The sequence below is a fragment of the Mobula birostris genome, chromosome 4 (assembly GCF_030028105.1).
Source record: "Mobula birostris isolate sMobBir1 chromosome 4, sMobBir1.hap1, whole genome shotgun sequence".
Lineage (NCBI taxonomy): Eukaryota > Metazoa > Chordata > Chondrichthyes > Myliobatiformes > Myliobatidae > Mobula > Mobula birostris.
Window position 1 is genome coordinate 203971750 of NC_092373.1, and position 22666 is coordinate 203994415.

The 22666-nt window shown below is 43.4% G+C and overlaps 1 protein-coding gene across 1 annotated transcript in view; it reads right to left on the reverse strand.

Annotated features, from left to right (window-relative positions):
• LOC140196114 (hematopoietically-expressed homeobox protein hhex-like) overlaps positions 1 to 22666 on the reverse strand; it is a 44130-nt gene that overhangs the window by 15243 nt on the left and 6221 nt on the right. Inside the window, exons 2-3 of the mRNA XM_072254822.1 lie at positions 7481 to 7659; positions 5155 to 5205 (exon numbers count right to left, since the gene is read on the reverse strand). Coding sequence (XP_072110923.1) covers positions 5155 to 5205; positions 7481 to 7659 — 230 coding nt within the window. The remainder of the gene's footprint in view (positions 1 to 5154; positions 5206 to 7480; positions 7660 to 22666) is intronic.

A 22666-nucleotide genomic window follows, 5' to 3' on the forward strand; every position in this document is an offset into this window, starting at 1 on the left:
CTCTGAACTGACTCCCTCAAACTGCAGACTCATTTTCAACGACTGTACAACTCAAGTTCTCAATATTCTTTGTATTTGCACTCTGTTACTGTTGCTGTACTTAGTTATGTGCACTGACAGATGAGCACTAATGGGCGTGACCTTTGCAACAGAGACTGCCAGCCTCGCACTAGTCTCATCAGCCACAGGCAGTGCTGCATCCGCAACACAGGTAGCTAGGACACAACGTCCATGGTCAACTTCGGCCAACAGAGAGTCACTCAGTTATGTATAGTTTTTCTGTACATTTACTTACTTATTTTTATCTATTTGGAGATACAGGATGGTAACTGGCCCTTATGACCCAATGAGGCTACACCGCCCAATTACACCCATGTGACCAATGACAAAATATCATGATGAAGAAAGCACGGCAGCAACTCTACTTAGAAGTTTGTGAAGATTCGGCACGACATCTAGACTTTGATAAACTTCTATAGATGTGTGGAGGAGAGTATATTGACTGGCTGCATCACAGCCTGAGACGAAAACACCAATGCCCATGAATGGAAAAGCCTACAAAAAATAGTGGATCCAGCCCAGTCCATCATGGGTGAAGCCCTCCCAACCACTGAGCACATCTACATGGAGCGCAGTCGCAGGAAAGCAGCATCTATCATCACTGACTTCCATCACCCGGGTCATGCTCTCTTCTCACTACTGCCATCAAGAAGGTGGTACAGGAGCCTCAGGACCCACACCACCAGGTTCAGGAACAGTCACTACCCCTCAACTATCAGGCTCTTGAACCAAAGAGAATAATTTCACTCACTGAACTGTTTCCACAACCTATGGACTCACTTTCAAGGGCTCTTCATAGAAACCAGAGAAACCATAGAAAAACTACAGCTCAGAAACAGGCCTTTTGGCCTTTCTTGGCTGTGCCGAACCATTTTCTGCCTAGTCCCACTGATCTGCACACGGACTATATCCCTCCATACACCTCCCATCCATGTATCTGTCCAATTTATTCCTAAATGTTAAAAAAGAACCCGCATTTACCACCTCGTCTGGCAGCTCATTCCACACTCCCACCACCCTCTGTGTGAAGAAGCACCCCCCCCATGTTCCCTTTAAACTTTTCCCCCTTCACCCTTAACCCATGTCCTCTGGTTTTTTTCATCTCATGTTAGAAACATAGAAACATTGAAAACCTAAAGCGCAATACAGGCCCTTCAGCCCACAATGGTGTGCCGAACATGTATTTACTTTAGAAATTACCTAGGGTTACCCATAGCCCTCTATTTTTCTAAGCCCCATGTACCTATCCAGGAGTCTCTTAAAAGACTCTATCGTATCCGTCTCCACCACTGTCGCCGGCAGCCCATTCCACGCACTCACCACTTTCTGCATAAAAAACTTACCCCTGACATCTCCTCTGTACCTACTCCCCAGCACCTTAAAACTGTGCCCTCTCATGTTAGCCATTTCAGCCCTGGGAAAAAGCCTCTGACTATTCACGTGATCAATGCCTCAATACGTATTATGAGAACTCAATATATTCTCGATACTTATTTCTTATTTTTTATTACTTGCTTACTTTTGTATTTGCACAATTTGTGTTTTTTTGCACATTGGTTGTCTGTTCTGTTGGGTGCAGTCTTTCACTATTGTCTATTGTGTTTCTTGCACTTACTGTATATGCACACAAGAAAATGTATCTGGATCGTATATGTATTAATCCACTAACCTGTATGTATTTGGCCTGTGGGAAGAAACCAGAGATCTGGAGAAAACCTGCGTGGTCACAGGGAGAACATACAAGCTTGTCATAGACAGCTGCAGGAATTGAACCCAGGTCAATGGAGTAATTAAGCAATGGAGTAACTAACGAATACACTACTGTGCCTCCTGTCTATTCAATTCCTTTTCATTTTCAACACGTATCAGCAAGAAAATTATATCAAGGTAGTATATAGTAACATATCAAGTCAAACACAAAGTAAGTTTATTATCAAAGTACATATATGTCACCGTATACAAGTTTGGTTAATTGTCCTGTGATTAGACTAGTGCTAAATAGGTGGGTTTCTTGGCCACGTGGCTTGTTGGGCCAAAAAGGCCTGTTCCATACAGTATTTCAAAATAAATAAAAATAAATACTCTAAATTTACAGAAAAATAAAGAAATACAATAGAACTTATATAAAACTATACATTAATAAAGTCTGACAAAGATCCAATGTGCAAAAGGAGACAAATTGTAAATGTAAACATGAGGAAATCTGCAGATACTGGAATTTCAAGCAACACACATAAAAGTTGCTGGTGAACACAGCAGGCCAGGCAGCATCTCTAGGAAGAGGTACAGTCGACGTTTCAGGCCGAGACCCTTCATCAGGACTAACCGAAAGAAGAGATAGTAAGAGATTTGAAAGTGGGAGGGGGAGGGGGAGAATTGTGAACCTTGACTGGATTAGAGTTGAAATGTCCATTGTGATAGAGGAACGTGGACTCGGTTCCTGCTTACCAACATCTAATTAAGTCTTCCCTTTCCTAATGAAGTCTCTCCTGTTTTTCCTTATTAACCATTCTAAAGTCAAAGTAAATCAAAGAAAGTTTATTGTCAAATTACATATATGTCACCATATCCAACCTTGAGATTCATTTTCTTGCAGGTATTTGCAGGAAAATAAAGAAATACAGTCGAATTTATGTAGAGACTGTCAAACAACCAAGGTGCAAGATGTGCAATGTACTTTGTTAATAAATTTTACTTTGACATTAACTTGTACATTCTCCCTGTGACCATGTATATTTCCTTTGGACACCGGTTTCTTGCCACATTCCAAAGATGTACAGGTTAGGTTAATAAGTTGAGTCAGAAGCATGGCAACACTTGTGGACTGCCCCCAGCACATCATCAGACTGTATTGATTGTTGACGCAAACAACATATTTCACTGAATGTTTCGATGTATACTTGACAAATAAAGCTAATCAGGTTGTGAAGAAGGCGAATGCAACGTTGGCATTCATTTCTAGAGGTATAGAATATAAGAGCAGGGATCTGATGTTGAGGATCTATAAGGCACTCGTGAGATCACACTTGGAGTATTGTGTGCAGTTTTGGGCTCCCTATTTTAGAAAAGATATAGTGACGTTGGAGAGGGTTCAAAGAAAATTCACAAGAATGATTCTAGGAATGAAAGGGTTACCATATGAGGAATGTCTGGCAGCTCTTGGGCTGTATTCACTGGAGTTCAGGAGAATGAGGGGGGGATCTCATAGAAAAATTCTGAATGTTAAAAGGCCTGAACAGATTAGATATGGCAAAGTTATTTCCCATGGTAGGGGATTCTAGGAAAAGAGGACACAACTTCAGGATTGAAGGACGTCCTGTTAGAACTGAGATGCAGAGAAATTACTTTAGTCAGAGGGTGGTAAATCTGTGGAATTTGTTGCCACGAGTGGCTGTGGAGGCCAAGTCATTGGGTATATTTAAGGCAGAGATAGGTTCTTGATTAGCCAGGGCATCAAAGTAAATGGGGTGAAGACAGGAGAGTGGGGGATGACTGGAAGAATTGGATCAGCCCATGATTGAATGGCGGAGCAGACTCGATGGGCCGAATTCTGTTCCTATATCTTATGGTCATATGGTCTTAATCTTTGATCCTCCAAGAGGATTGCAACCTTGTCGTAGAATTTGGAGCTTGTGTGCTTCAATGACCTTGCGTTTTGGCTCTTAGTAGGGTCACTCATGCCAAACAGGTCAAAGGGTAGAGGTCCACTGCTCACCTGGGTTTGGGGGTTCAGCTCAGGACCAACAGCCCTGACTGGTAAAAAAAAAAAAAAAAAAAAAAAAAGTTTTTACAGAAACAGCAATAAAGAATCCTTCTACATCGGTGAATGACGATATTTCAGAGACTTCGCCCGGGGCTTGCATGACCGACAGTAATGAAAACCAAGAAGAAGCTACTGATATGATGAAGGAGGTCCTGAACACCACCAGAGATGGAGGACCTACTTTGCTGCCATAAACGCCAGTGGCTTAATGGGCAGTAAGCAAGCTAATCTTTGGTGTTAAAAGATCAAGCTGCCTACGTCACAAAAAAGAGGGTAGCTACAGCAGGTAGAATAACAACCTTGAAATGACATAGAACATAGAAACCCTACAGCACAATACAGGCCCTTCGGCCTACAAAGCTGTGCCGAACATGCCCCTACCTTAGAAATTACTAGAGTTCCCCATAGCCCTCTATTTTTCTAAGCTCCATGTACCTATCCAAAAGTCTCTCAGAAGACACTATTGGTGGGCATTTGGTTAAATACTGGGATAAGAAAGGTTTAGCAAAATAAGGGCCAAATGGATGAGCCTAGATAAGCACCTGGGCGAGTTGAGCTGAAAGGCCTTTTTCGGTGCTGTATGGACCTGTGGCTTTATAACTGGGTTTGCACTTTACAGTTACGCCAGGGGATGTGAAGTGCAGGACTCCTAATTTCCCATTTGCAGAAGCAAAAAAATCTGAAACAGGTTATTTCAATACAAAACTATTGTTCACAGCCTCATATTAGACTTGCAGAGTCATGGACCACTACAAAATAGAAACAGGCCCTTCAGCCCATCTAGTTCATGCTTAACTATTATTCCGTCTAGTCCCACCTGGACCATAGACCCTCATACCCTTCCTATCCATGTACTTAACCAAACTTCTCTTCAATCAAACCCACATCCACCATTTAGAACATAGAACATAGAAATCTACAGCACATTATAGGACATTCAGCCCACAACATCGTGCAGACCATGTAACTTACTCTAGAAACTGCTTAGAATTACCTTACCATGTAGCCCTCTATTTTTCTATTTCCTATCCCTCTATTTCCATTGGCAGCTTGTGCCACATTTGCACCACCCCGAGTGAAGAAGTTCCTCCTCAAGTTCCCCTTAAATTTCAAAATTTCACCTTTCACCCTTAAACCATGACCTCCAGTCGTAGTCTCACACAACCTCAGTGGAAAAAGCCTACTTGCATTGACCCTATCTATACGCCTCATAATTTTGTATACCTCTTTCAAACCTTCCCCCAACCTCCTGCCCATCAGGGAAGTTGGTAAAACATGTTACGTATCTGAGGAATTAAGGAGTGAGGGGGAAAGATTGAAACCTCCATTACCTGCTTCAGTCTCCGCCACTTCGCCCTTCTGTTCTGGAACCAGGTCTTGACCTGTGGAGGAAGAGAAAGGAACAAAAGGAGTAAGGATTGGGTTGGAGAACCTCGGCAAACCGCCTCTTTATGTTTGTGGGTATGTAGAGAGTTTTCCTCCACCCCTGCCTTGAGAATATGTGATGAAACAATGGAATGATTGCACAGGAACTATGTTGCAGATGTACTTGATTGGCTGTGAAGTCAAGGAAGATAAAGGTCTTACTGAAAACCAAAAGATCATCTGACATAGAAGCAGAACTAGGTCATTCAACTCATTAAATCTGCTACACCATTCGATAGGTCATAAGACCATATGACATAGACGAAGAACTATGCCATTTGGCCCATTGAGTCTGCTCGGCCATTCAATCAAGGCTGATTTATTTTCCTTCTCAACACCATTCTCTTGCTTCTCCCTATAAACTTCGATGTCCTTACAGATCAAGCACCTATCAACCTCTGCTTTAAATTTACTGTGCTCTGCAAAAGTCTTAGGCACATATAGGGTGCCTAAGATTTTTCCACAGTACCGTATTTGTCAATGTGGAGCAGAGAACGAGTTTGTAAATCTGGCAGAAACAAAGGATTTGAGAAATGATGAGGGTGGAGCACCATGGGACAGGTGGCAGAGGAGGAGTGCCAAAGGTGAAGGGGGGGATGGGGTTGTGGGTGCCCAGATCCAGACACACCCAACCCTGAGACACCAGGCAAGGTCATTTGATTCCAAACCATTGGTTTATTGATCATTACAGAATGTTTCTCTGGTGCTTCTCACACCCTCACCTCTCCCTGACCCCTTCCCACTCCCAGTCCTCAGTAAAGACCCGTATCAGAATCAGGTTTATCATCACTCGCATATGTCATGAAAATTGTTTTATTTTTCTGTCAGCAGTACAGTGCAATACATAAAATTACTAGCTATATATATTATGTGCCTAAGACAGTTAGTTACACGGTACTGTACCCAATGACTTGGCCTCCACAGCCATCCGTGGCAATGAATACTACAGATTCACCATCCTCTGGCTAAAGAAATTTCACCTTATATCTGTTCTAAGGGGACATCTTTCTATTCTGTGTCCATATTTCTATGTATCTACTGTGAACGCCTGCAAGAAAATGAATCACGGAGTTATATATAATTGCATACAATATATGTACTTAGTTAATAAATTTACTTTGAAGTTTGCAGTGGGAATTTTGCAATGGCCATAGCCATTGAGAGATACAGCAGTGTTTCTTTGTAACACTCATGGAATTCAGCAGGTCAGGCAGCACCTAGGGACAGAAATAGGCAACCAACATTTCGGATTGAGATCTTTCACTTGGACATGTTCCTCCACGGTCCGGCTGAGGGGCCCTGACCCGAAACGTTGTCTGCCCATTCCCTCCAGAGACGCTGTCTGCCGGGCCCATTGAGTTTCCTCCAGCATTGTGAGTGTGGTTCAGGAGACGGAGGGTTTACTCTATGAGAATGGAGAGTTAAGGGTTAAAAGCAGGCAAATACGACAGGCTTAGAGGGACATTATATGAAGCCATAGAGTCATAGAGCAAATCAGCATAGACACAAGCCCTTTGGCCCAATCAGTTCATGCAAACCATGGTGCCCACCAGGGTCAAAAACAGAGACCACAAGGAAATAACATTACCTGCAGGTTCCCCTTCAAATCTTCAACAAAGCAGCTCACCACCACACCCCTAACCTTCTCAGAGGCAACTTAGAATTTAAGAAGCATTTGGATAGATACACGAACAGGGAGGTGGATCATGTCCAGGCAGATATGCAGTTTAGAGACACGAGAGAATGGAGATGCTGAAATCGACAGCAACAGACAAACCACACTAGAGGAACTCAGTGGTGAAGGGAAATGGATAGTTAACGTTTGGGGTCAAGACTACTCATCTGGATCGTCCATAGGTAATCACAGCATGGATAAAGGCCCTTCGGCCCAACCAGTCCATGCTGACCATTGTGCTGCGGCAGTCTGCAAGTGTCACCATACTTCCAATGCCAACATAGCATGCCCACAACTTACTGACCCTCCTTGGAATGTGGGAGGAAACCAGAGGCCCTAGAGGAAACCCAAACAGTGTCAGGGAGAACATACAAGCACAGACTTCCTACAGACAGCAGCAGGAATAAAACCCGGGTTGTTGGCACTGTAAAGTACTGTGCTAACTGCTAGACTGCCATGTCATGCAACACATTTTACTTCTTTTCTCAAACACATGTGGTGTCTCCAGACCATTGCTGAGGATTTCGGCCAATAGGTCCCATCTTTCCCTCACTCACCTGCCTCTCACTCAACTGTAGGACTCTAGCCAACCGCTTCCTCTCGGGGGGCGAGAGGTACTTCTGGTTCTCGAACTTCTTCTCCAACTCGAGAGTTTGATCGTTGGAAAATCTCACCTGGCCTCCTTTCCTTTTGTACAAGGTGCGTGTTGCAAATGGATTCCAGTAAAACGGCTTGCCTGTGGGAATTGGACAAGGTGCCAGGTAAGATTATGGGCCCAAGTCACCGGAGGAGATAGTTGACATGGACTGAAGCCTACAAAAAGAATGGAAGAGACTACAGAAAATGGTGGATATACCACCCCCACGAAGCACATCTACAAGGACTGCCGCTACAAGAACGCAGCATCTTTCATCAAGGACCCCCACCATCCAGGTCTTGCTCTCGTCTCACTGCTGTCGTCGGAAATGAGATATAGCAGCCTCACCACCAAGTTCAGGAACAGCTATTACAGTCATAGAAAAGTACAGAACAGAAAAAGGCCTTTGACCCACTTAGTCTGTGCTGGCCCATTTAAACAGCTTACTCCCATCTGCACTGGGACAATAGCCCTCCATACCCCTACCATTCATGTACATATCCAAACTTCTCTTAAACATTGAAATCTGACTCGCATGCACCACTTGCACTGGCAGCTCATTCCACACTCCCGTGACCTGCAGAGTGAAGAAGATTCCCCTCACGTTTCCCTTAAACTTTTCACCTTTCACCCTCAACCCATGACCTCTTGTTGTAGTCCCACCCAACCTCAGTGGACTATAATTATACACCTACTGACTCCCACAGCTATCTTGGCTATACCTCTTCCCACCCTGTCTCCTGTAAAAATACTATTTCCTTTCCTCAGTTTCTTCGTCTTCACCACATCTGTTCCCAGGATGAGGCTTTCCTTTCTAGGACATCAGAGTTGTCCTCTTTCTTCAAAGAGTGGGGTTTCCCTTCTTCCACCATTGATGTTGCCCTTACCTGCATCTCCTCCATTTCCTGGACATCCACGCTCACCCCATCTTTCCGTCACCTTAACATGGATAGAGTTCCTCATATCCTCTCCTACTATTCCACGCACCTCCACACTCAACAGATTATTCCCCACAACTCCCGTCATCTTCAGTGGGGTCCTACTACCAAACACATCTTTACCTCCCCCCACTCTCCGCTTTCCACAGGGATTGCTCCCTCCATGACTTGCTTTTCCACACATCCTTTCCCACTAATTGTCCTCATTGCACATACTCCTGCAAGCAACAGAAATGCTACACCTGCCCATTTACCTCCTGCCTTACTCCTGCTCAGGGTCCCAAATTGTCCTTCTAGGTGAGGCAACACTTCACCCGTGGAGTCGTCTGTTGTGTACATTACTCCCGATGCGGCCTCCTCCGAGACCTGACAGAAGTTGGTCAAGCACCTCTGCCAAAAGCAGCATTTCCTGGTGGTCAGCCATTTTAATTCCTACCCCTTATACAATATTCCTATACCACAGAGATCATTCTAACTGGCTACATCACTGTCTGGTATGTGGGGGACTACGGCACAGGATCGAAATAAGCTGCAGAATTGCAAACTTCGTCAGCTACATCATGAGCACCAGCCTCCGTAGCGTCCGAGACAACTTCAAGGAGCAGCTCCTCAAAAAGGCAAAATCCATCATTAAGGACCACCATCACCCAGAACATGCCCTCTTCTCATTGTTCCCATCAGAATGGGCATTGAGCCCATGGACATTACAGAATTAGAATCAGGTTTATTATCACCAGCATGTATCGTGAAATTTGTTAACTTAGCAGCAGCAGTTAAGTGCAATACATCATATAGAAGAAAAAGAAATTAATAAGTAAATTAATTACAGTATATGTATTTTGAATAGATTTTAAAAACGTGCAAAAAACAGAAGTACTGCATATTCAAAAAAGTGAGGTAGTGTCCAAGGGTTCAATGTCCATTTAGGAATCGGATGGCAGAGGGGAAGAAGCTGCTCCTGAATCACTGAGTGTGTGCCTTCAGGCTTCTGTACCTCCTACCTGATGGTAACAGTGAGGAAAGGGCTTACCTGGGTGCTGGAGGTCCTTAAAAAATGGACGTGCCTTTCTGAGACACCACTCCCTAAAGATGTCCTGGGTACTTTGTCGGCTAGTACCCAAGATTGAGCCGACTAAATTTACAACCCTCTGCAGCTTCTTTCGGTCCTGTGCACCCCCACCCAACCCCAGACAGTGATGCAGCCTGTCAGAATGCTCTCCATGATACAGCTATAGATGTTTGAGTGTATTTACCTCACAGCTTCTTTTAAATATTTATTTTTGCACTACTTTTAAAATTTAACTATTTTTATATATACATTGTAATTCACAGCTTTTTCTCTATTATTATGTATTGCATTGCACTGCTACCACAAAGACAACAAATTTCACAATATATGCCGGTGATAGCCAGGGCGTCAAAGGGTATGGGCTGAAAGCAGGGGAGTGGGGATGACTGGAAGAATTGGATCAGCCCATGATTGAGCAGACTCGATGGGCCGAATGGTGTACTTCAGCTCCTGTATCTTATGGTCTCATGGTGTTATGGTATTAAACCTGATTTCGATTCTGACTCAATCCCATTCTGTCACCTCGTATGCCAAGATGGGGCCACTCTCAGGGTGGAGGAGCAACACCTCATATCCATCTGGGCAGCCTCCAATCGGATGGAATGAACATCCATTTCTCCTACTGGAAAATAGTTTCTCCCCCTTCTCTTTTCTTCTATCCCCCCCCCCACCACACTGGCCACTCTTTTCTCTGGGATTATATCATAAATTCAGGGTTCCGTATATTAACACACACAAAATGCTGGAAGAACTCAGCAGCGTCGATGAAGGAAAATAATCAGTTCTGATGGCCTGATGAAGGGTCCTGGTCTGAAAGGCTGGCTATTTATCCCCTACACTGATACTGCCTGACATGCTGAGTTCCTCCAGTATTTTGTATGTGTTGCTCTGGATTTCCAGCATCTGCAGAATTTTGTGTTTATATTGACCTATTCCTTACACTTTTCTGTGGTCAGCAGACATGGAGATCCTGATCCCGAGAACATCCTTCCTGCATCTAATCTGTCCTGTCCCGTGAGCATGTTGTAGGTTACAATGTGATCCTCTATCATATTCTACTGAGCTATACTCAGCGGCCGCTTTATTAGATACCTCCTGTACCTAATAAAGTGGCCACTGAGTGCATGTTCGTGGTCTTAAACCATAAGACCATAAGATATAGGAACAGAATTAGGCCATTGGGCCCATTGAGTCTGCTCTTCCATTTCATCATGGCTGATCCAATTTTCTTCTCAGCCCCAATCTCCTGCCTTCTCCCAATATCCCTTCATGCCCTGACCAATCAGGAATATATCAACCTCTGCCTGAAATATACATAAAGACTTGGACTCCACCGCTGCCTGTGGCAAAATATTCCACATATACACCACTCTTCTGCCACAAGGTTCAGCATGTTGTGTGTTCAGAGATGTTCTTCTGCACACCGATTTATAACGCGTGGCTATTTGAGTTACTGTCACCTTCTTGTCAGCCTGGCCATTCTCCTCTGGTCTCTCTCATTAACAAGGTGCTTTTGCCCACAGAGCTGCCACTCACTGGATGTTCTTTGTCTCTTGCACCATTCTCTAATCTCTAGAGAATGTTCTGCGTGAAAATGCCAGGAGATCAGCGGTTTCTGAGATATTCAGACCACCCCGTCTGGCACCAGCAATGATTCCATGGTCAAAATCACTTACATCACATTTCTTCCCCGTTCTGATGCTTAGTCTGAACAACAACTGACCCTCTTAAGAGCATGGATCAATACGTGGACATATGACATTGTGACCATTACAGACACTTGCATGTCTCAGGGGCAGGAATGGCTGCTGAGTGCGCCGGGCTTTAGATATTTCAGAGAGGACATGGAGGCAAAAGAAGTGGTGGCGTGGCATTGCTAATCAGGGATAGTGTCGCGGCTGTAGAAAAGAAGGAAGTCACGGAGGGATTGTCTACTGAGTCAGAGTGGGCGGAAATCAGAAACAGGAAGGGGGCAATAACTCTACTGGGTGTTTTGATAGATTTCCCCCCCCCCCCAACAGTATCAGGGATACTGAGGAGCAGATAGGGAGGCAGATTCTGGAACAGTGCAATAATAATAAGGTTGTTGGATGGAAGATTTTAACTTTCCTAATATTGATCAGCAACCCCCTAGAGCAAGGGGTTTAGATGGGGTGGAGTTTGTTAGGTGTGTTCAGGAAGGGTTCCTGACACAATATGTAAATAAGCCATCTAGAGGAGAGGCCGTACTTGGTCTGGTATTGGGAAATGAACCCGGTCAGGTGTCAGGTCTCTCGTTAAGAGAGCATTTTGAAGGTATAATCACAACCCTATCTCCTCTACTGGAGAGGGATAGGAGCAGACAATTTGGGAAAACATTTAATTGGGGTAGGGGGAAATATGATGCTATTAGGCGGGGACTTGGGAACAGAAATTGGGAGCAGATATTCTCAGGGAAGTGCATGGCAGAAATGTGGCAAATGTTCAGGAAATATTTGTATGGAAGCTCTGCACAGGTATGTTCCACTGAGGCAGGAAAAAGATGATGGGGTTAAAGAACCATGGTATACAAAGGATGTGGAAAATCTAGTTAAGAAGAAAAGAAAAGCTTATGAAAAGTTCAAGAAACTAGGCACTGTTTGAGCTCTAGAAAATTACAAGGTTGCTAGGAAGCAGTTTAAGAATGGAATTAGGAGAGCCAGAAAGGGCCATGAGAAGGCCTTGGTGAACAGGATTAAGGAAAAGCCCAAGGCATTCTACAGGTATGTGCAAAGCAAGAGGATGAGCCATGCGAGAATAGGACCAATCAGGTGTGATAGTGGAAACATGCATTGAGTCGGAGGAGGTAGAGAAGGTAATTAATGAATACTTTGTTTCAGTATTCACCAGGGAAAAGGACTTTGGCAATTGTTCCCTTGTTCAAAAAAGAGAGTAGAGATAACCCAGGAAATTATAGACAGAGTGTCTTACTTCAGTGGTGGGCAAGTCATTGGAGAAGGTCTTGAGAGGCAGGATTTATGAGCATTTGGAGAGACATAATCTGATTAGAAATAGTCAGCATGGCTTTGACAAGGGTAGGTCATGCCTTACGAGCCTGAATGAATTCTTTGAAGATGTAACAAAACACATCGATGAAGATAGAGCAGTGGATATAATGTATATGGATTTCAGTAAGGCATTTGGTAAGGTTCCCCATGCAAGGCTCATTCAGAAAGTAATGAGGCATGGGATCCAAGGAGACCTTCCTTTGTGGATCCATAAATGGCTTGCCCACAGAAGGCAAAGGGTAGTTGTGGATGGTTCGTATTCTGCACGGAGGACGGTGACCAGTGGTGTTCCATAGGGATCTGTTATGGGACACCTGCTTTTTGTGATTTTTATAAATGACCTGGATGAGAAAGTAGAAGGGTGGGTTCTTAAGTTTGCTGGTGACAGAAAAGTTGGGGATAGGCTGGAGGGTTGTCAAAGGTTACAGAGGGACATTGATCGGATATAGAACTGGTCTGAGAAGTGGCAGATGGGCTTCGAACCAGATAAATGTGAAGTGCTTCATTTCAGTAAGTCAAATTTGAAGACATAATATAATATTAATGGTAAGACTCTTGGCAGTGTGGAGGATCAGAGGGATCTTGGGGTCTGTGTCCATAGGACACTAAAAGCTGCTGTGCAGGTTGACAGCATTGTTAAGAAGGTGTACGGTGTGTTGGCCTTCATCAATGGTGGGATTGAGTTCAAGAGCCATGAGGTAATGTTGAAGCTATATAAGACCTTAGTTAGACCCCACTTGGAGTACTGTGTTCATTTTTGGTCACCTCACTACAGGCAAGATGTGGATAGAGAGGGTGAAGAGGAGATTTACAAGGATGTTGTCTGAATTGGAGAGCATGCATTTTGAGAATAGATGAGTGAACTTGGCCTTTTCTCCTTGGAGCAACGGAGAATGAGAGGTGACCCGATAGAGGTGTATAAGATGATGAGAGGCATTGATCGTGTGGATAGCCAGAGGCTTTTTGCCAGGGCTAAAATGGCTAACATGAGGGGGCATAGTTTTAAGGTGCTTGAAAGTAGGAACAATGCAGATATCAGAAGTACGTTTTTCACAGAGAGTGGTGGATGCATGGAATGTACTGCCAGCAACGGTGGTGGAGGTGGATACGATAGGGTCTTTTAGGAGACCCTTAGCTGGGTACATGGAGCTTAGAAAAATAGAGTGCTATGTGACTAGGGAAATTCTAGGCAGCTTTTAGAGTAGGTTACATGGTCAGCACAACATTGTGGGCCAAAGGACTTGTAATGTGCTGTAGATTTCTATGTTCGAAATTCTATACTCAAACCACCCCGTCTGGCACCAACAAGCATTCCACAGTCAGTCACATAGATCACATTCTTCCCCATTCTGATGTTTGGCCTGAACAACAACTGAATCTCTTGACCATGTCTGCATGCTTTGAGCTGCTGCCACATGATTACACATTAGATTTTTCATTATCGAGCAGGAGTACAGGTGTAACAAAGTGGCCACTGAACGTAAGTTCTCTGTCTATTCCTCTGAACTCCAATGAATATAAGATGGATTAATCCAATCTCTCTTTGGATGTTAGTCCTGTTGACCCAGGAATCAGATCGAACATCCCAGGGATCAATATATCCTTCACTGAGCTCCCCCCTCAGCAAGAATATCCTTCCTCACATTAGGAGGCCAGAACTGTACACAATGGTGGGTGGGGGGTGGGGGAGAACTAGGAATTATGATGTACTGGGCAGGATCTTGAGAACATTAATTGGGAACAGATATACTCAGGGAAATACACAATGGAAACATCGAGGTTGTTTGGATAGATTTGTACCATTGAGGTAAGGAAAGGATGATAGGGTGAAGGAACCGAGGTTGACCAGAGATATGGAATATCTATTCAAAGGGAAGAAAGAAGCTTACTTAAGGTTTAGAAAACAAGGATATGATAGGGCTCTAGAGAGTGACAAGGTAGCAGGAAGGAGCTTAAGAATGCAGTTAGCAGAGCTAGAAAAACGATGAGAAGGTGAGTTAAATTGAAGAAAATCTGAACATGTTCTATTCATATGTGAAGAACAGAGGGATGACTAGAGCGTGGATAGGACTGATCAGCGATAGAGGAGAAAACCTGTGCCTGGTGTCAGAGGAGGTAAGAGATGTCCTTAATGAATAATTTGTTTCAGTATTCACAAATGAGAGGGATCTTGACATCCATGAGGACAATATAATATAGGCTGATATGCCAGAACATGCTGATATTCAGAAAGAGGATGTGCTGGAACTTTTAAAAAACATTAAGATAGATAAGTCAATAAACATAACAGATTCTGCAGATGCTGGAAATCCAGAGCAACACACTCAAAATGCTGGAGGAACTCAGCAGGTCAGGCAGTGTCTATGAAAGGGGATGAACAGGCAATGTTTTGGGCTCAGACCCTTCAAGACTGGCATTGAATAAATAAGTCCCCAGGCCCAGACAGGATATACTCCAAGTTACTGCAGGATGTCTTTGGTGATGATCTTCAAAGTTCAAGGTAAGTTTGCTATCATAGTACGTATATGTTGCCATATACAACCCTAAGATTCATTTTCATAGTAGAACAAGGAAACACAATAGAATTGATGAAAAATTGCACACAAAGACTGACAAACAACTGTTGTGTAAAATAAGACAAACTGTGCAAATACAAAAAGTAAATAATAATAGTAATAATAATCTTGATCCAAAATCGATCTGGAAAATTTACAAAGAAAATTAAGAACTGAAATGACAAATTTCACAAAACATTATGTTCACTCGAATGTGCTTAGATTAACACAACCTAGGACAGAAGGGAGAAGAGGAACAGCAGACATTAAAAATCAACACAACACAAAAAGGACATACTTTCACCAACAAAATCAGGATTCAGCACTCCACACGAGCATATGCAATTCTCGTAAGAAGTACACACCACTAAACTTAAATGAGAACACAACCCAGAAAAATGAAGAAATTATCACTATTGAAGAAAAAGTTGACCAATCGAAAAGTACGACCCTCCATGAAAGACATCCCCATGATCTGAGCAGACTAGATGTCAACAAGGAAGTGTCGAACTCCTGGCTCAGAGTTGGAGTCCTCTTCCCAGAAACAGGAGGGTTCCTTGTGGCACTACAGAACCAGGTGGTTAACACAAAATATCATCAAAAATGCATAATAAAGGACCAACAAATTCAAGATGATAAATGTAGAAAATGACCGGACTTCTTTGGGTCAAGGTGGTGCCAGTGTACAATGCTCTTGGTCAACCTCATCCAGATAGCCCACAAAAATATCTATTTTACTTCTTTTGTATCTAGTTTTCATCCTAAATGTGTTTCTGGGACAGTTAGACCCTGTGATTTACAGTTTGGAGATCAATTGACTGATCCAATGCTTTGCTGTCTCTGAGACGATTCTGGGAAGCGAGCCTGTACTTGGGCGGCCTCGATGCGAAGAAGCTTCAAGATGGGGCACGGGCCAATGTTCGACTCCATTTCACCAGTTAAAGCATCCATTAATCACCGATTAAAGTGTTGAGGAAGATTGAGACATTGACATGAATGCGGAAGGCCAGAGAGAGTTCAGTGCTGCCTGCCAAACTTGTCTGTGAGCAGCCTATCACTGTGTGAATGGCTGTGACAGGCGGGTAGACCTCTGCCTCGCGTGGTGTCCCTCTCCTTTGATGAATGTCGCTGATGTTGGAGGATGGTATTGTGGTTCTGTATTTATGGATCGGACTGTGGATTTTTTCAGACTTATCATTTTTATACTCTGTGTTTTCACCCATTTCTTTCAGTTATTTTGGTGCCGGGGGGTTGGGGGTCAATGTTCTTGTTCCGTTTTGTATGGGGTGTGGGGTTTAGGGGTCAATGTCCTTATTCTGCTTTGTACGGAAAAGGGAGTTTGAGGGTTGATGATTGGAATGCTGTTATTTTTTGTGTGTGGGGGGTTGGGGGTCAATGTTCTTGTTCCATCTTGTACGGGATGTGGGGTTTGAGAGTTGATGTTCTTATTCCATTTTGTACAGGAAGGGGAGTTTGAGGGTTGATGATTGGGATGCTGTTCTTTTTGTGTGGGTGGGTGGGTTTGATGTTTCTCTCCAAACTATTTTCATATTCTTTCTTTGTTTCATGGCTATCTGGAGAAGATGAATCTCAGAGTTGTATACAGATACATACTTCGATAATAAATGAACCTTTAAACTTCTTGAACCTTTGCCAAGAGAAACCAGAAACAATCCAACAGTTTACAGGATCCTATAGCAGTTTAACTCAATCTGATTACTACATAGGCACAATCAAGTGGCAAACATCATTCACCAAAATCTTGCTTTAAAATACAAACTCAACAAGAAACCACACCTAACTATAAATACAAGCCTGATCCTTTCGAGTCAGAAGCCCACAAATTGTATTCCGACTAATCCATTATTACAGATAGGACAATCCATAATAACCCTCTAGATATAATATTACAGGATAAACAAGCAAGAACAACTTACTGAATAGATATAGCCATTCCAAACACACATAACATACAGAAATCAATAAGTGAAAAACTCCAGAGATATGCTGAATTAAAAGAGGAAATTGAAAGACTTTGGAACATGGACAGGGTATACATTGCCCCGATAGTAATATCTACAACTGGTATCATCCCACAGTCACTACACAATAGCATTAAACAATTAAGGCTACACAGCAATATCTATGTAAATCTTCAGAAAGCCACAATACTAAACAGTACTAGAATAGTCTGAAATTTCCTAGCAATTGGCAACTAAACCTGTGGCTATACCGTACCTCAGGTTTTACCAGCTTGAGCTGAGAAAACAATAAAGAATAATAATAATAATTATTAAGAAAATAAGTAACTAAATAAAACAGAGAAAATAAGTTGTGGAATCCTTGTAAGTGAGCCTATAGGTTATGGAATCAGATTTGTGTTAATTATCCACGCTGATTCAAGATCTGACGGTTGAAGGGTAATAACTGTTCCTGAACCTGGTGGCGTGGGACCCTGGGCTTCTGTACTTCATTCCTAATGGCAGCAGTGAGAAGAGACCATGGCCTCATTGGTGAGGATCCTTGGTGATGTATGCTGCATTCTTTTGGTAGCTCTTCCCTGTCAAAGAGCCTGCGTGGCAATTTTCTCATGCAAAAAGTGTCAACGATCACCGACCGGGATTCAATTTCCCCCTCCTACCCCACCTGTAAGGAATTTGTATGTTCTCCGCATGATCGCTGTGGTTTCCTCCAGGTGCTCTGGTTTCCTCCTATATTCTAAAGACATGCACGTTAGGGCTGGTAAGTTGTGGATATGTTCTTTTGGCATTGGAATAGTTGAAACTTTTGCGGGCTGCCTCCAGCACAATGCTCAGGCTGTGTAGGTCGTTGATATTAACAATGCATTTCACCGTATGTTTTGATTGCATGGGACAAATAAAGATCATCTTTCTGTCTTTACATACTGGATGAGGCAGTCACATTAGCAACGTTTAAAAACCAACCAGAGAAGTCAGCGGGTGGGTGACGTTTAGAGCACTCTGGGCCAAACTCAGGCCGGTGGATCTAACTTGCTGAACAACATGGTCAGCATGGACAAGTTGGTTTGAAGGGCCTCTTTCCATGACGTGTGCCTCACTCTGTGACTCACAACCAGTTATCTAGTTGGCAATTCGAATAACTTGCATCTGATCTCTAGCTGCAAATTGAAAACAACTTATTGACTGTGAAATCATTACAGTGTGAAAAACACGCTGTATTTTCTTCCTTTTCTCTAGTTCAGCCACAGTGCAAATCCTAACTGTAGTACTAGCAGCCTACCAGCACCATGAATCATACAACGAGCTGATGCACACAGCTCTCTGAGCTTGTTCCTCTACAACTAACCTCTGGCATCAGATGATCTCCTGAAAAGCTATCACCTCGCATTGAAGATGAGCTCACAGCCTGCTATGGAAAAACCAAGGCCCAAGAACAGAAGAGCCTACAAAAGGTGGTGGATACAGCGCTGTCCATCACAGGAAAAGCCCTCCCCACCATTGAGCACGTCTACAAGCAGAGACACCACAAGAAAGCAGCATCCATCCTCAAGGACCTCCACCACCCAGCCCACGCTCTGGTTACTTACTTATTGAGATATAGCACGGAATAGGCCCTTTCGACTTTTACAGCCACACTCACCAAATGACTCCCAGTTTAACCCCAGCCTGATCACGGGGACAATTTACAATGACCAAATATCCTGCTAACCGGAGCACCAGGAGGAAATCCATGCACTCACAGGGGAGACGGGCAAACTCCTTAGAGAGAGTGGTAGGAATTCTCGCTGCTGCCGTCAGCAAAAAGGGAACATGAGCCTCAGGACGCACACCACCAGGTCCAGAAACAGTTATTTCCCTTCAGCTGTGAGACTCTTGAACCAGTGTGGAGAACTTCACTCACCTCAACTCAGAACTGATTCCGCAACCAATGGACTTACTTTCAAAGACTCATGTTCTCAGTACTGTTTATTATGAATTGGATATTAATTTACACAGTGTGTCATCTTTTTCACACTGGTTGTTTCTCAGTCTCTGTGTGTAGTTTTTCATCAACTCTATTCCATTTATTTGTTCTACTGTGAATGCCCGCAAGAAAATTAATCTCTAAAGGTAAATTTGTTATCGAAGTACAAATATGTCACCATATACAACCCTGAGATTTGTTTTCTTGTGGGAATTCACGGTACACAGTAAATCCAAGAAACACAATAGAATCAATGAAAGACCGTACCCAACAGTACAGGCAATCAACCAATGTGCAAAAGACAACAAACTGTGAAAATACAAAAAAAAAAGAAATAATAGTAATAATAAATAAATAAGCAATAAATATGGGGAACATGAGATGAAGAGTCCTTGAGAGTGAGTCCATAGGTTGTGAGAACAGTTCTGCGATGGGGTGAGTGAAGTTAAGTGAAGTTATCCCCTCTGATTCAAGATGGTTGAGAGATCATTCCATATATTGAATATTGAAAGAGCTAGTTAGAGTGGATGTGGAGAGGATGTTTCCTACAGTGGGCGAGTCAAACCAGAGGGCACAGCCTCAGAATAGAGGCAAGCCCATTTAGAACAGAGATGAGGAGGAATTTCTTTAGCCAGATGGTGGTGAATATGTGGAATTTATTGCCACTGATTACCATAAGACCATAAGATATAGGAGCAGAGTTAGGCCATCTGGCCCATCAAGTCTGCTCCACCATTCAATCATGGCTGATCCTTTCTTTCTCTCCTCCTCAATCCCAGCTCTCAACCTTCTCCCTGTAACATTTGATGACACGTCCAATCAAGAACGTATCAATCTCTGCCTTAAATATACCCAATGACCTGGCCTCCAGAGCTGCCTGTGGCAACAAATTCCACAAATTCACCACCCTCTGACTAAAGAAATTTCTCCACATCTCTGTTTTGAAAGGGCATCCCTCTATCCTGAGGCAGTGCCCTCTTGTCCAAGACTCTCCCACCATGGGAAACATCCTTTCCGCATCTACTCTGTCTAGGCCTTTCAACATTCGAAAGGTTTCAATGAGATCCGCCCCCCCCCATCCTTCTAAAGTCCAGTACAGACCCAGAGCCATCAAAGGTTCCTCGTATGATAACCCTTTCATTCCTGGAATCATCTTTGTGAATCTCCTTCTGGGCCCTCTCCAATGCCAGCACATCTTTTCTGAGATGAGAGGCCCAAAACTGTTCACAACACTCAGTGGAAGCCGAGTCATTGGGTATATTTAAAGCAGAGCTTGATAGGTTCTTGATTAGTCAGGTGTCAAAAGTTACGTGGAGAAGGCAAGAGAATGGGGTTGACAGGGATGAAATGGCAGAACAGACTCAATGGGCCAAATGGTCTGGTTCTGCTTCTCAGCCTTATGATCTTCATAATTTTATCGAGGTAATACAGACAAAAGCAAATGCAGAATATAATGTTGCAGTTACAGAAAATGCAGGGCAGGCATCTGCAAACATTTGCACTCACAACATACAAAACATGCAAACACATCTGGACTTACAAACACACAAGCATGAACAGGCACATAAGCACATGAATTAGAAGCAGGAGACCTTCGACCATAAAAGAATGAGGGGCAACCAGAGGGTAGTCTGTATACGGAATGCGCTGCCAGAGAAAGTGGTTCAAGCAGTTACATTAATAGCATTTAAAAGGATCTTGGACAGAAACATGAGCAGGAAACATTTAGAGGCATATGAGGCAAATGTGAATAAATGACTCTAGTTCAGAATGGAATCCTGGTTGGCATCAACCAGATGGGTCGAAGATCCTGCTTCCATACTGCACGACTCTATGAATCTGTGGCTCCTTGACTGCAGAGTTTCTGGAGAAGCACACAAGATGTTAGAGGAATTCTGCAGGACCAAACGTTGACTGTTTATTTCTCTCCATAGATGGTGCCTGACCTCCTGAGTCCCTCCAGCATATTGTGCATGTTGCTCTGGATTTCCAGCATCTGCAGAATTCCTTAAAAAAAATTCTGAAGAGCCCACGTTTCTCACCAAAGCTCCTCCACACCTCCGTGCATTGTTTCCCTCCCTCCACATTTTCATGACTACCCTCACCCTCTTCACCTGCACTGCCCATGAACGAAGCAGTTACCCGAGTCACACCAGATTACAGAAGGAGGCTGCAGCTTGTCTCTGTCTGTGATCAATGCTGCAAAAGTAGTTCCTCTTTTCCTAGCTAACCACAATAGCCTCAAACGACACCATATTGCTATAATTGCTTATAATCTACCCTGTAACAAGGAAATGTGTTCCTATCAGCCTTTGGCAGCTAGCTACCCATGTTCAAACACTTCCTGAACTTTGAAAACACTGATGATCACTGATGTATAAATATATTATCTTTATTTTAAAAAAAACCATGATGAACAGGAAGAATAGTCAAAGCTACACTTTTAAAATAGTCGAAAAAAATCAAATTTTACCAAGGCCGAGCTTTATTTATTTTTTTGTGTTCCACGAGAGTTGGACAAAAGAGAGTTGTCATTGTAAGTAAAGCAGGGAAGGAACGAGAGGGTTGGAAGCATTGTCAGTTAATATTGAGACACTCACACATCATCAAATTGCACCCTGCTCAGAGAGAAAGGGGAACCAGGCATTAGTCTTGTGGGTGGGTCTGCAAATGGGTACACTATGGGGGTTTTATTTTTTTTTCTAATTATATTTAGAGATACAGCTCGGAATAGGCCCTTCCTGTCCTTCAAGCCACAACGCCCAGCAACCCCCAACAACTCCAATTTAGTCCTAACCTAATCATGGGACAACTTACAATGACCAATTAACCTACCCAGTACAATATGTCTTTGGACTGTTAGAGGAATTCAGAGCACCCAGGGAAAGTACACACTGAGGGCTAACAGAAGATGTCGGGATTGAACCCCCAACTCTGGTGCCCTGACCATCGGAGTAATAGCATCATGTCAACCGCTATGCTGCTGAGTAACGATTTAAGGAACGGAGTTCTGACATCTGCTGAATCTGCTTCCATTGATGTCGTAGAGTCATAAAGTTGTACAGAATCAGAATCAGCTTTAATATCACTGATATATGTCATGAATTTTGCTGTTTTGTGGCAAGAGCACAGTGTATTAAAAAAAAACTATAAGTTACAATACTCTGCCATGGATGGTGCCAAGCAACACACAGAAAATGCTGAAGAAACTCAGTGAGCCAGGCACCATCTATGGAAAAAAATTTTGACTTTCTTCTTTTTTCCAGTCCTGAAAAAGGTTCTCAGCACGAAACATTGACTGCTAACTCATTTCTGTAGATGCTGCCTGACCTGCCGAGTTCCTCCAGCATGCTGTGTGCGCGCTTTGGATTTCCAACATCTGCACATTTTGTCATGCACGTCCAAAGGCTGGCTGCAAGAGGAAGAGGATTGGACGTGGGGCTAGGAACCCCATCCTGTGAAAATCCAGTGCTACAGAACGCAACAGAAGCTCCAAAGGCCTCGTCCCTGGGAGAGGGAGTATCTTCGAAGGCGGGCTACACCTGAAGACAGCTTGAAAGACTGGCCCAGGAC